The sequence below is a fragment of the Nematostella vectensis genome, chromosome 12 (genome assembly GCF_932526225.1).
Source record: "Nematostella vectensis chromosome 12, jaNemVect1.1, whole genome shotgun sequence".
Classification (NCBI taxonomy): domain Eukaryota; kingdom Metazoa; phylum Cnidaria; class Anthozoa; order Actiniaria; family Edwardsiidae; genus Nematostella; species Nematostella vectensis.
In genome coordinates this window covers 4,552,419-4,565,613 of record NC_064045.1, presented here as the reverse complement: position 1 = coordinate 4,565,613, position 13,195 = coordinate 4,552,419, and the positions used below count along the sequence as shown (strand labels likewise).

The window sequence follows — 13,195 nt, the reverse complement described above, 5'->3', positions numbered from 1 at the left end:
TGTGACGAACGGCGTGAGAGGATAAAACCGCCAAACTACGTCAGCAGGATACCAAGAAGTGTTGAGGAACGGTCGCATTACAAAGCGTCTGAGTTACGAACCTGGCTACTTTATTATTCCTTGCCTGTAATGCAGGGTATTTTGCCAAATGAACACTATCAGCACTTAATGCTTTTTGTGTGTGGTGTTTATATGTTGCTTAAAGAGTCAATTTCTCCAATGGAGATAAACAAGGCTAATCAGCTATTGGAACATTTTTGTCTTCGAGCTCAAGGACTCTACGATGACAGATTTATGACTTTTAATCTTCATCAGCTTTTACATCTTGCTGATTCTGTTAGATTCAACGGCCCTCTTTTCAGTAATTCTTGTTTTTTCTACGAGGACTTAAATGGAGACTTAAGAAGCCTCTTTCATGGTTCACAAAATGTTGAGGGCCAAATTGTTAGAGCTGTTTCCATTTTACAACATTTACCAGAAATGATTGAAAATGTGACGGATTTAAACGTAAAACACTTTTGTCAGTCATTAACTCAAAAACGAAGGGTTGGGCATGTGAGCGAGGAAATTGATGAGAATCTAAAGCTTCAGGTACTGGGATCTCTTAAACCTTATATCATCAGCGCTCTCCAGGAAGTTGAACAACTACAAATAATTGCTGGAAATGTGGCAATATTCGACATAATGTACAAATGTTTTTACCGATTAAAACGTGGCGATAACATTATCCACAGTGCAGGATACACCCGAGTAACAAAACGAAATTCGACTGTTGTACAGTTTACAAAGCCTGATGATGATGAGATGGCTTATGGGTCCGTCCTCTATTTTGTCAAGTACAAAAAGCCCTGCCGAAGCTCTACCTGCGAGGTGGTTTGCCAGTGTACTGAGCATGGTTATGTAGCTATGATAGAGGAATATGAAATACTGCACTCTAAACACTTATCCAGCTCAGACTTGAGAGGACCAAAAGCAGAAGTCAGGCATCTGATTCCCATGAACAGGAAACCGTTAGGCATTGTTTGCGTACCTGTTCATACACTAATTCAGACATGTTTTTTTATTGACACTGGTAATGACAATTGTTTTTTTCTTGGGATACCTCCCAATAGGATTGAGCGAGAATGAGAATTTTTTTTTCCCGCAAAGACAATATAGAGTGAGAATCACAATGTAAATTTACCTTATATAATTAATCCTAATTCCAAACTGCACCCAAAATTAAATATCATTAGAAATATACCGTATTACTTATCACTGGTACTTTTCATAATTGTTTTTACAGATTTTTTATTTAGTTAATTAATTATTTATTTATAAATAAATTTTTTGTGATTTCAAGAATAATGACCCATTACCATAAATATTATTTTTATTATTAGTTCATACAATGGGTATGTGAATAGGTTAAAGTATTTTTGAATACGAAATTAATAGAAGAGCCCTGAATGAAGGTATGCTTTTTTGAAAGTATAGGTATGTAAAGGCATGCATTTTTTCAATACCAAATACAGCAATGAGATGGGTGTGTTTTTGGTATGTTAGAATGGGTATGTAAATAGTATGTATTTTCACATACCAAATACATAGATGGCCTAATACTGCCATTTTTTTGGGTATAAAAGTATAGGTATGTGAAAGATATGTTTTTTTTACATACCAAATACATAGATCAACGGCAAATGTTTGGGATGAAAGAATGGGTATATATTAGGTTTGTATTTTTACATACCAAATACATAGATATGGATTAAAGAGAACGGTATGTTTTTGGTATGTAAGAATGGATATGTAATTGATATGTATTTTTACATACCAAATACACAGACGTCTAAAAGAGAAGGGGTATGTTTTTGGTGTGTAAGGACAGATATATAAAAGGTATGTATTTTTACATACCAAATACATAGAAGTGCATTGGATAGGATTGGTATGTTTTTGGTATGTAAGTGTGGGTGAATAAAAGGCATGTATTTTTACATACCAAATACATAGATGGCTAAAAGAAAAGGGTATGTTTAGGGTATGTAAGTATAGGTATGTAAAAGGTATGTATTTTTTTACATACCCAATACATATCCAGTACAAAAAAGACATGCCTTTTACATACAGGTTACATACCAAATACATACTTTTCATTTTGTGTGGGCAATACTCGTAAGCATGGTCTCCACACGCAGCAACATAACACTCTAGCTCTGCCACAAGTCCAATACTCGTAAGCTTGGTCTCAACACGCAGCAACATAACACTCTAGCTCTGCCACAAGTCCAATACTCGTAAGCTTGGTCTCAACATGCAGCAACATAACACTCTAGCTCTGCCACAAATCCAATACTCGTAAGCATGGTCTCAACACGCAGCAAGATAACAGTCTAGCTCTGTCACAAATCCAATACTCGTAAGCATGGTCTCAACATACAGCAAGATAACACTCTAGCTCTGCCACAAGTCCAATACTCAGAAGCATGGTCTCAACATACAGCAAGATAACACTCTAGCTCTGCCACAAGTCCAATACTCATAAGCATGGTCTCAACACGCAGCAAGATAACACTCTAGCTCTGCCACAAGTCCAATACTCGTAAGCATGGTCTCAACATACAGCAAGATAACACTCTAGCTCTGCCACAAGTCCAATACTCAGAAGCATGGTCTCAACATACAGCAAGATAACACTCTAGCTCTGCCACAAGTCCAATACTCATAAGCATGGTCTCAACACGCAGCAACATAACACTCTAGCTCTGCCACAAGTCCAATACTCGTAAGCATGGTCTCAACACGCAGCAACATAACACTCTAGCTCTGCCACAAGTCCAATACTCGTAAGCTTGGTCTCAACACGCAGCAAGATAACACTCTAGCTCTGCCACAAGTCCAATACTCGTAAGCATGGTCTCAACATACAGCAAGATAACACTCTAGCTCTGCCACAAGTCCAATACTCGTAAGCATGGTCTCAACACGCAGCAAGATAACACTCTAGCTCTGCCACAAGTCCAATACTCGTAAGCATGGTCTCAACATACAGCAACATAACACTCTAGCTCTGCCACAAGTCCAATACTCGTAAGCATGGTCTCAACATACAGCAACATATTACTCTAGCTCTGCCACAAGTCCAATACTCGTAAGCATGGTCTCAACATACAGCAAGATAACACTCTAGCTCTGCCACAAGTCCAATACTCGTAAGCATGGTCTCAACATACAGCAAGATAACACTCTAGCTCTGCCACAAGTCCAATACTCGTAAGCTTGGTCTCAACATACAGCAACATAACACTCTAGCTCTGCCACAAGTCCAATACTCGTAAGCTTGGTCTCAACATGCAGCAAAATAACACTCTAGCTCTGCCACAAGTCCAATACTCAGAAGCATGGTCTCAACATACAGCAAGATAACACTCTAGCTCTGCCACAAGTCCAATACTCGTAAGCTTGGTCTCAACACGCAGCAAGATAACACTCTAGCTCTGCCACAAGTCCAATACTCGTAAGCATGGTCTCAACATACAGCAAGATAACACTCTAGCTCTGCCATATGTCCAATACTCGTAAGCATGGTCTCAACATACAGCAACATAACACTCTAGCTCTGCCACAAGTCCAATACTCGTAAGCATGGTCTCAACATACAGCAAGATAACACTTTAGCTCTGCCACAAGTCCAATACTCGTAAGCATGGTCTCAACATACAGCAAGATAACACTCTAGCTCTGCCACAAGTCCAATACTCGTAAGCTTGGTCTCAACACGTAGCAAGATAACACTCTAGCTCTGCCACAAGTCCAATACTCGTAAGCATGGTCTCAACACGCAGCAAGATAACACTATAGCTCTGCCACAAGTCCAATACTCGTAAGCATGGTCTCAACACGCAGCAACATAACACTCTAGCTCTGCCACATGTCCAATACTCGTAAGCATGGTCTCACATACAGCAAGATAACACTCCAGCTCTGCCACAAGTCCAATACTCGTAAGCATGGTCTCAACACGCAGCAAGATAACACTCTAGCTCTGCCACAAGTCCAATACTCGTAAGCATGGTCTCAACACGCAGCAACATAACACTCTAGCTCTGCCACAAGTCCAATACTCGTAAGCATGGTCTCAACATACAGCAAGATAACACTCTAGCTCTGCCATATGTCCAATACTCGTAAGCATGGTCTCAACATACAGCAACATAACACTCTAGCTCTGCCACAAGTCCAATACTCGTAAGCATGGTCTCAACATACAGCAAGATAACACTTTAGCTCTGCCACAAGTCCAATACTCGTAAGCATGGTCTCAACATACAGCAAGATAACACTCTAGCTCTGCCACAAGTCCAATACTCGTAAGCTTGGTCTCAACACGTAGCAAGATAACACTCTAGCTCTGCCACAAGTCCAATACTCGTAAGCATGGTCTCAACACGCAGCAAGATAACACTATAGCTCTGCCACAAGTCCAATACTCGTAAGCATGGTCTCAACACGCAGCAACATAACACTCTAGCTCTGCCACATGTCCAATACTCGTAAGCATGGTCTCAACATACAGCAAGATAACACTCCAGCTCTGCCACAAGTCCAATACTCGTAAGCATGGTCTCAACACGCAGCAAGATAACACTCTAGCTCTGCCACAAGTCCAATACTCGTAAGCATGGTCTCAACACGCAGCAACATAACACTCTAGCTCTGCCACAAGTCCAATACTCGCAAGCATGGTCTCAACACGCAGCAAGATAACACTCCAGCTCTGCCACAAGTCCAATACTCGTAAGCATGGTCTCAACATGCAGCAAGATAACACTCTAGCTCTGCCACAGGTCCAATACTCGTAAGCATGGTCTCAACACGCAGCAAGATAACACTCTAGCTCTGCCACAAGTCCAATACTCGTAAGCATGGTCTCAACATGCAGCAAGATAACACTTTAGCTCTGCCACAAGTCCAATACTCGTAAGCATGGTCTCAACATACAGCAACATAACACTTTAGCTCTGCCACAAGTCCAATACTCGTAAGCATTGTCTCAACACGCAGCAAGATAACACTCTAGCTCTGCCACAAGTCCAATACTCGTAAGCATGGTCTCAACATGCAGCAACATAACACTCTAGCTCTGCCACAAGTCCAATACTCGTAAGCATGGTCTCAACATACAGCATTATAACACTCTAGCTCTGCCACAAGTCCAATACTCGTAAGCATGGTCTCAACATACAGCAAGATAACACTCTAGCTCTGCCACAAGTCCAATACTCGTAAGCATGGTCTCAACATGCAGCAAGATAACACTTTAGCTCTGCCACAAGTCCAATACTCGTAAGCATGGTCTCAACATGCAGCAACATAACACTCTAGCTCTGCCACAAGTCCAATACTCATAAGCATGGTCTCAACACGCAGCAACATAACACTCTAGCTCTGCCACAAGTCCAATACTCATAAGCATGGTCTCAACACGCAGCAAGATAACACTCTAGCTCTGCTACAAGTCCAATACTCGTAAGCATGGTCTCAACATACAGCAACATAACACTCTAGCTCTGCCACAGGTCCAATACTTGTAAGCATGGTCTCAACACGCAGCAACATAACACTCTAGCTCTGCCACAAGTCCAATACTCGTAAGCATGGTCTCAACATACAGCATTATAACACTCTAGCTCTGCCACAAGTCCAATACTCGTAAGCATGGTCTCAACATACAGCAAGATAACACTCTAGCTCTGCCACAAGTCCAATACTCGTAAGCATGGTCTCAACACGCAGCAAGATAACACTTTAGCTCTGCCACAAGTCCAATACTCGTAAGCATGGTCTCAACATGCAGCAACATAACACTCTAGCTCTGCCACAAGTCCAATACTCATAAGCATGGTCTCAACACGCAGCAACATAACACTCTAGCTCTGCCACAAGTCCAATACTCATAAGCATGGTCTCAACACGCAGCAAGATAACACTCTAGCTCTGCTACAAGTCCAATACTCGTAAGCATGGTCTCAACATACAGCAACATAACACTCTAGCTCTGCCACAGGTCCAATACTTGTAAGCATGGTCTCAACACGCAGCAACATAACACTCTAGCTCTGCCACAAGTCCAATACTCGCAAGCTTGGTCTCAACACGCAGCAAGATAACAGTCTAGCTCTGCCACAAGTCCAATACTCGTAAGCATGGTCTCAACACGCAGCAACATAACACTCCGGCTCTGCCACAAGTCCAATATTCATAAGCATGGTCTCAACATACAGCAAGATAACACTCTAGCTCTGCCACAGGTTGCATAAAACATGGTTGGGACTAGGTGAAATCATGATAAGACACACTTGCAACGTGGGAATATAAGACTCACTTGCAACATGGTGGGAAAATTGTAAGAAAATAGCTGAGAACACGAAAAGACTTAACATGGTTGTAAGGTGCAATACCATAACACATGGCAAGGTAAATTGTACATACGACCATTCAGTTGATTAGAAAGTGAGACCTACCGCACATTGTATGTGACAGCTGGGTTTTACCAGTACGGAATTCTGTAAAACAAAGAATGCTGGTATTTTTTATCTGGTCATTCTATGGTTAATTTGAAGTGTCCTTACCTCCAAAAACCTCTGTGATCGCCATGCTTTCAATTCCACCTCCAAGAAGTTTGCTGAAAATATATGATAAGATTAGGGGAAGCAATAGGTACCAAGAAATTTAGAAAATTGTTTTTTACGCAAGTGTCGGAGTCTCGTTTTTTTCTTCAAAATTTTACCTCAGAACCTCGGATTTTTAAACGCGCTCTCTGGGTCCCGAAATTGTGTAGTTCCGTTGCATTCGCACCCCCTGCACCCCCCCTTCCCTGGGTACGGGCCTGGATTTATTATCAGAATGGCAGGGAATATTAGTTAGACAGGTACATAGCTAGGGATGGGCATGTGCACCCCCCTTCAGCCATAAAAAAAAATTTTTTTCCTATTAAAAAGAGCAAGATCTTAGGCTATTTGTGCATGTTGCATCTTAGAATTCACAGCCCTTCTACAAATATTGGCCTGATCTTAGGAAGGTGGGACTGGAGGATGGGATTGTGACAAGTTGCGTGACAGAGCACGTGCTCAGAACGTGACCCAGGACCGATATAGATTGTGCAAGACTCATGGCTCGTTTCACCGTTGAATAAACGTCTACAAAACTTCTTATTATCCTCTTCTTACATGGTGGCCGCGGTTAACTATGGCCTCAGGATATGTCTTACCGCCGCCGGCGCCGCTGGAGATACACAATAGCAATGCTGCTGACAAATGGAAGCGATTTGTGCTCGCTTGGAAAAACTACTCGTTGGCGACTGGGTTGAACGAGAAAGCTGAAGCCGTACAAGTAGCTACGTTGCTAACAGTTATCGGTGAAGAGGCGAGAGAAGTCTACTCGACATTTACCCTGACCGAAGGAGAGACAGACAAGATAGAGCCTGTCATAAAGAAATTCGCCGAGTACTGTCAACCAAGAAAGAACGTGCCGTTCGAAAGATTCCGTTTCAACCAGCGAATGCAAGAGCCTGGAGAGTCCTACGAGCACTATAGAACAGCGCTGAGAAAATTGGCCGAGTCCTGCGAGTTTGATACGATTACGCCAGACGAAATACTTCGAGATCGGTTGTTATTTGGAATACATGACACGAAGGTCAGAGAAAGGTTGTTACGCGAGTCCAAATTAACACTAGCGAAAACAGATGAAATTTGCCGAGCGGCTGAGAGTATGCTTGCTCAGATGAAAATAGTCAAAGATACATCTGAGACAGACGTCAATGCCGTGAGTAAATTCGAGTCGAAGAAACCCAACATCAAAAATTATCGGCGAAAGCAACGAGGTCAAGGCAAACAATGTGACAACTGTGGATACCAACATATGGCAAATCAGGAATCGTGTCCCGCACGAGGAAAGGACTGCCGGAAGTGCGGAGCGAAAAATCACTTTGCCAATAGATGCAAACAGGAAGTCAAGGCTACCGAAGTCGAAGAAACAGATATGTATCCTGAGGAGACATATCAAACGGAGGAAGTATTGGCCGTCTGGTTGGATGATTCGCAGCTGGTCACATTTCAATCAGAGTCTGGAAGTTTCATCCGTTTCCAACCTGATACTGGTGCACAATGCAATGTGTTGCCAGTGCACATATACAAGCAGGCGTGTAACGACCACAAGCTAGTAAAAGTGAAACCCGTGCAAACGTCCTTAGTGGCGTATGGGGGATCAAAGATCAAAGTCGTCGGGCATGTCACCATTAGAGTGTGGAGAAACCATGTATCGTGCCAGCTGGATTGTCGCCTTGTTGACAGCCATGAAATCCGCCCGATTCTGGGGCGTAAGGCATGCCTTGGCATGAACATTATACAGTACAATGACAACGACCAGTTTCACAAACCGCAGACAGATGGAGCGACAGTGTTCACCGTTGACCCCAAACCAGGAGCTGCACTAACAAGAGAAGAAATATTGGCTAAGTTCCCAGCAGTGTTCAGTGACGGGGTTGGCAAACTTGATGGAGAATACACCATCAGACTAGACACAAACGCTCAACCAGTACAACACGCACCACGTAGAGTTGCAGTAGCCCTAAGACCCCAGCTCAAGAAAACCTTGAATGATCTAGTGGACAAAGAGATAATAGCACCGGTGACCACACCCACCTCGTGGATCAGCTCTATGGTAGTAGTTCCCAAGAAAGATGGAAAACTGCGAATATGCCTAGACCCAAAGGATCTCAACAAAGCCATCCAGAGGGAAAACTATCCCCTACCAACCATAGAAGAGGTTGCAACACGATTACACGGTGCCAAGGTGTTCACGTTGTTGGATGTCCGCAACGGTTTCTGGCACGTCCAGCTAGAGGAAGAGTCGACCTATCTAACAACTTTCCATACACCGTTTGGCCGATACCGATGGAAGAGAATGCCTTTCGGGATCTCCTCAGCACCAGAAGTGTTTCAAAGAAAGATGCATGAATTTGCCGAAGGTCTGACTGGAACCGAAGTTGTTGCTGATGATTTCCTGGTAGTGGGCTATGGCGAGAGCTACGAGGAGGCAACGGCGGATCACGACAGGAACCTCCTGGCATTCCTAAACCGTTGTGATCAACGGGACATACACCTGAATCCCGACAAGATGAGACTTAGGAAATCAGAGTTACTCTTCATTGGCCACATAGCAACTGACAAGGGACTTAAAGTCGACCCTGCTAAAGTGCGAGCAATTGTGGACATGCCCTCACCGACCGACAAGCTTGGGGTACAGCGTCTGTTAGGCCTAGCCCAATACCTTGCAAAGTTCCTGCCCCAGCTGTCAGACATCACAAAGCCGCTGAGGGATCTCACACAGAGCGACGTGCAGTTCATCTGGGATGATGCGCAACAGTCTGCGTTTGAAAAGCTAAAGGATGCCGTTACAGTCACTCCAGTATTGCGGTACTACAACCTAGACGAGGAGATTACACTTCAGTGCGATGCGTCGCAGAGCGGATTGGGTGCCGCATTACTACAGAATGGCCAACCAGTAGCCTACGCATCACGTGCACTCACGCCCGCTGAGACGCGTTATGCACAGATTGAGAAGGAGCTGCTCGCGATTGTTTTTGCGTGTGACCGTTTCCATACGTACGTCTACGGCCGCGAAGTCGTCAACATCGAGACTGATCACAAGCCTTTGGAACCAATCTTCATCAAACCTCTGGCGACTGCTCCGAAACGCCTACAACGAATGCTGCTGAGTCTGCAGAGTTACAGTCTCAATGTGAAGTACAAGAAAGGCAAAGATCTTTACTTGGCTGACACCCTAAGCAGAGCTTACCTACCCGAAGTCAACGCCTGGGAGTGTACCAGGGAGCTGGAGGAGATTGACCATCGATCATGGATGCCAGTGAGAGAAGAGACTTGGCAGCAACTCAAAAATGCAGCAGTAGATGATGCGGTGCAACAAAACCTTCGAGAGGTTATAAAGAGAGGTTGGCCAGAGAGCAAAACAGACCTGCCGGAGTGCGTGCATCCTTACTTTGATATTCGAGACGAGCTAACTGTCCAAGAAGAACTCATCTTTAAAGGCCAACAGTTGGTGGTTCCTAGAGCCCTGAGGAAGGAGCTTATGGAAAAGACACACTCATCCCACATCGGTATAGAAGGCTGCATAAGACGAGCAAGAGACACGTTTTTCTGGCCGCGGATGACTGTCGAGTTGAAGGAGTACATCACAAAATGCGAAGTATGTTTGACTCATCGCAGTGGCCAACGAAAGGAGCCAATTCTCCAACATGAGTTTGTCGCTCGACCTTGGGGAAAGGTCTCAGCTGACCTCTGTGAGCTCGACAACCGAACACTGCTAGTGGTCAGTGACTACTTCAGCAACTACATAGAAGTGGCCCGGCTTAACACAGTGACGTCACGAGCAATAATAAAGGAGCTGAAGGCAATATTTGCCAGGTTTGGCATCCCAGACACCCTTATAACCGACAATGGACCGCAGTTCGCATCAGCGGAGTTTAGTGTATTTGCCAAGACCTGGATGTTCGAACACAAGACGTCATCCCCAAGATATGCCCAAGCAAATGGGAAAGCGGAAAATGCTGTACAGACAGTAAAGAGGCTGTTTAAAAAATGCAAGACATTCCGGGGGTCAGAATTCCAAGCACTTCTCGACTGGCGGAATACTCCGACTGCTGGAATCGGAACTAGCCCGGCCCAGCGCCTTTTCGGACGTCGATGCAAAACACTTCTCCCTGTGGCTGGTTCCCTACTACAGCCTAGCTACAACACTGAAGAGGACACCAGGAAGTTGATAGGTACCAAGCAACGCCAGAAGTTTTATTACGATAAGCACAGCAAGCCCCTGGAGCCCATTGCTGTCGGCGAAACTGTGCGCATGAAGCTACCAGGACAAGACACGTGGACGCCTGGTACGTGTTTAGGTCAAGCCGGACCTAGGAGCTACAACGTCGAGACTGAAGGTACCACCTACCGACGAAACCGCCGACAGTTGATCAGCACTGGAGAAACAAACAGCCAAGTACCTGATGTTCTGGAATCACCAGAACCCGATGATGCTCAGCAGCAACCCAGCCAGGTTGCCATGCCACCAGATTCTTCACAGGCTATAACAAGGCCTCGGCGGGAGGTGAAGCCTCCTGCATGGCTCAAAGACTATGTGCCAAAATAACATTGAAACTGTTAGGACACTGAACATTAGTAATAATCCATCGTATGATTTTAGTTGTAAAATTTCGATTTTTACCCTTTGATTATTATAATGTTGTTTTAACCAACCGTTAGCGTTACTGTTAAAAGAGGGAAGATGTGACAAGTTGCGTGACAGAGCACGTGCTCAGAACGTGACCCAGGACCGATATAGATTGTGCAAGACTCATGGCTCGTTTCACCGTTGAATAAACGTCTACAAAACTTCTTATTATCCTCTTCTTACAGGGATAATGTTAGATAAGATTTGGTGCTCTTTTTAGGACTTTTTATGGAATGAGGGGAGGTCCACAACGTGCAAACTTACTCTAGCTCAGTGCTGCCAGTAGACACCCTAAAAACAAGCTTGCGTAGGTCACTGTACTCAAGAGCTGTCACAAAGCCAGCACTCTAAAGGTAAAAAAAAAATTAAAAAAAAATACTTAAATTTGGCATCCCAACCATCATCAGGATATGGTTTAATGACTTGAACATCGGTTCAATTACAATGACATCAGCATCATTCTTATCAATCATTATCAACATAATCATCCACAGGGACCCCAGTTCCAAATAATTTGCTAGATAAAGCAAGCGCTTTCCCAGGATTTGCCGAGGGGGGGGGGATGGGGGTGGTTGGTCATAGATAGGTATCATATGGAAAAAGCCTAGTACTTGAAGATTCAGGCGGTAGGCGGTAGGGTGTGCGCGAATCCCCCTGTAAACGCGCCTGTAAAGGGGTAAAAAAATACAGAAGGATAGACAGTCACCAACAATGTATATGGCTAAATTTAGTGACTTCCCAGATATGTTTTCTACTTACACTTAATTTTGCTGCAGCTTCCTGCAAAAGAAATAAAAAAAATAACTTAAATGATTTTCTTCAATTTTTTTAAATCAAAGTTTCAATTTGTTACCTTAATTTTTTCCATCTTTGCCTCAGAAATTCCTTTAATTTGACAAAGCTTTCGTCGTGTCGTCATTTGTATTCCCTAAAAAATAAAATACATAAGTACTTCTTTATTCTCTTGTGCTATTCATTCACTAGCAAGAGCATCCAGGATCCATGTAATATAAGCTTACCTTTATGGTATTTATTCCCGCTGCTTTTAATTTTTTGATATCGGCCACGTTCTTTCATAGAGAAAAAAAGGTAAAGTTATTTTAACACATAAACAAGAATAAAAAGTTCTCTTAATATCTTTAAAGAATACTCACAATGCCATGGGATTGGAGCATATCAATATCTTGGTAGAAAGAGTCCTAAAAAATAAAATAAAAATTGAAATTTTCAAGTCAATAAAATCATATTTTGAAATGTTGTCCTAAACTCCCACCTCTTCTTCTTCGCCAAGTTCATCCCCCTCAACAACCTGGTCTTCTGCATGAAGCATTCTGGTAAAGTATCGGCCTTAGCAGCTGGAAAAAGATTAAAATGTTACTAGAAGAAACAAAGAATACCGGAAAAACGACAACTGTCGTAGTTTTCAGAGAAGCGATCTTCTCTATTCATGCTGTAAAAACAGCGACATCTGATTCGTTCTCTTTGTTTAAATTGATGTTATTTTTTTAAAGGAGTTCTTACTATTTTACCTCGGATAAGACGGATAATTTTTGTAGTTTGTCGCACTGTTTGTTTCTTCTTTCTAGCAGTAACGGGATGTTTTCTTGAATATTTTTTTTCGTTTCGCAGCTCGCGCGCCGCATTTGAAATTCGCGCCAAATCTTCCCGCGCTTTTTCCAAATCTTCAAAACAGTCACCACAGACGTCAGGCCAGGACCCAGGATTTTTCTTGGGGGGGGGGGGGGGTGCGAATTTTTCTGGGGGAGGGGGGAGAGAGAGAGAGAGAGAGAGAGAGAGAGAGAGAGAGATGCCTTTTTTAATGAGGGATTCACTTAATATCACAATGATAATGTACGCATGGCCCTCAACAGAAACAAAATTAATAAAAGCTATTTACAAATCTGTTTACAGCAAA

General features: G+C 43.4%; 1 protein-coding gene across 2 annotated transcripts in view; it reads right to left on the bottom strand.

Moving 5' to 3' along the window:
* The window catches only part of LOC116616594 (meiotic recombination protein DMC1/LIM15 homolog), a 36,779-nt gene extending 23,827 nt beyond the window's left edge, over positions 1-12,952 (bottom strand). For both annotated transcript variants that reach the window (XR_007305201.1, XM_048719704.1), the window contains exons 1-9: positions 12,810-12,952; positions 12,554-12,635; positions 12,435-12,479; positions 12,300-12,350; positions 12,134-12,208; positions 12,040-12,060; positions 11,545-11,627; positions 6,615-6,667; positions 6,507-6,548 (exon numbers count right to left, since the gene is read on the bottom strand). Coding sequence is in view for 1 of the 2 variants with exons in the window: in XM_048719704.1 (XP_048575661.1) it covers positions 6,507-6,548; positions 6,615-6,667; positions 11,545-11,627; positions 12,040-12,060; positions 12,134-12,208; positions 12,300-12,350; positions 12,435-12,479; positions 12,554-12,610 (427 nt within the window). In the remaining variant the exon portion in view is untranslated. The remainder of the gene's footprint in view (positions 1-6,506; positions 6,549-6,614; positions 6,668-11,544; positions 11,628-12,039; positions 12,061-12,133; positions 12,209-12,299; positions 12,351-12,434; positions 12,480-12,553; positions 12,636-12,809) is intronic.
* Positions 12,953-13,195: the final 243 nt, after the last annotated feature.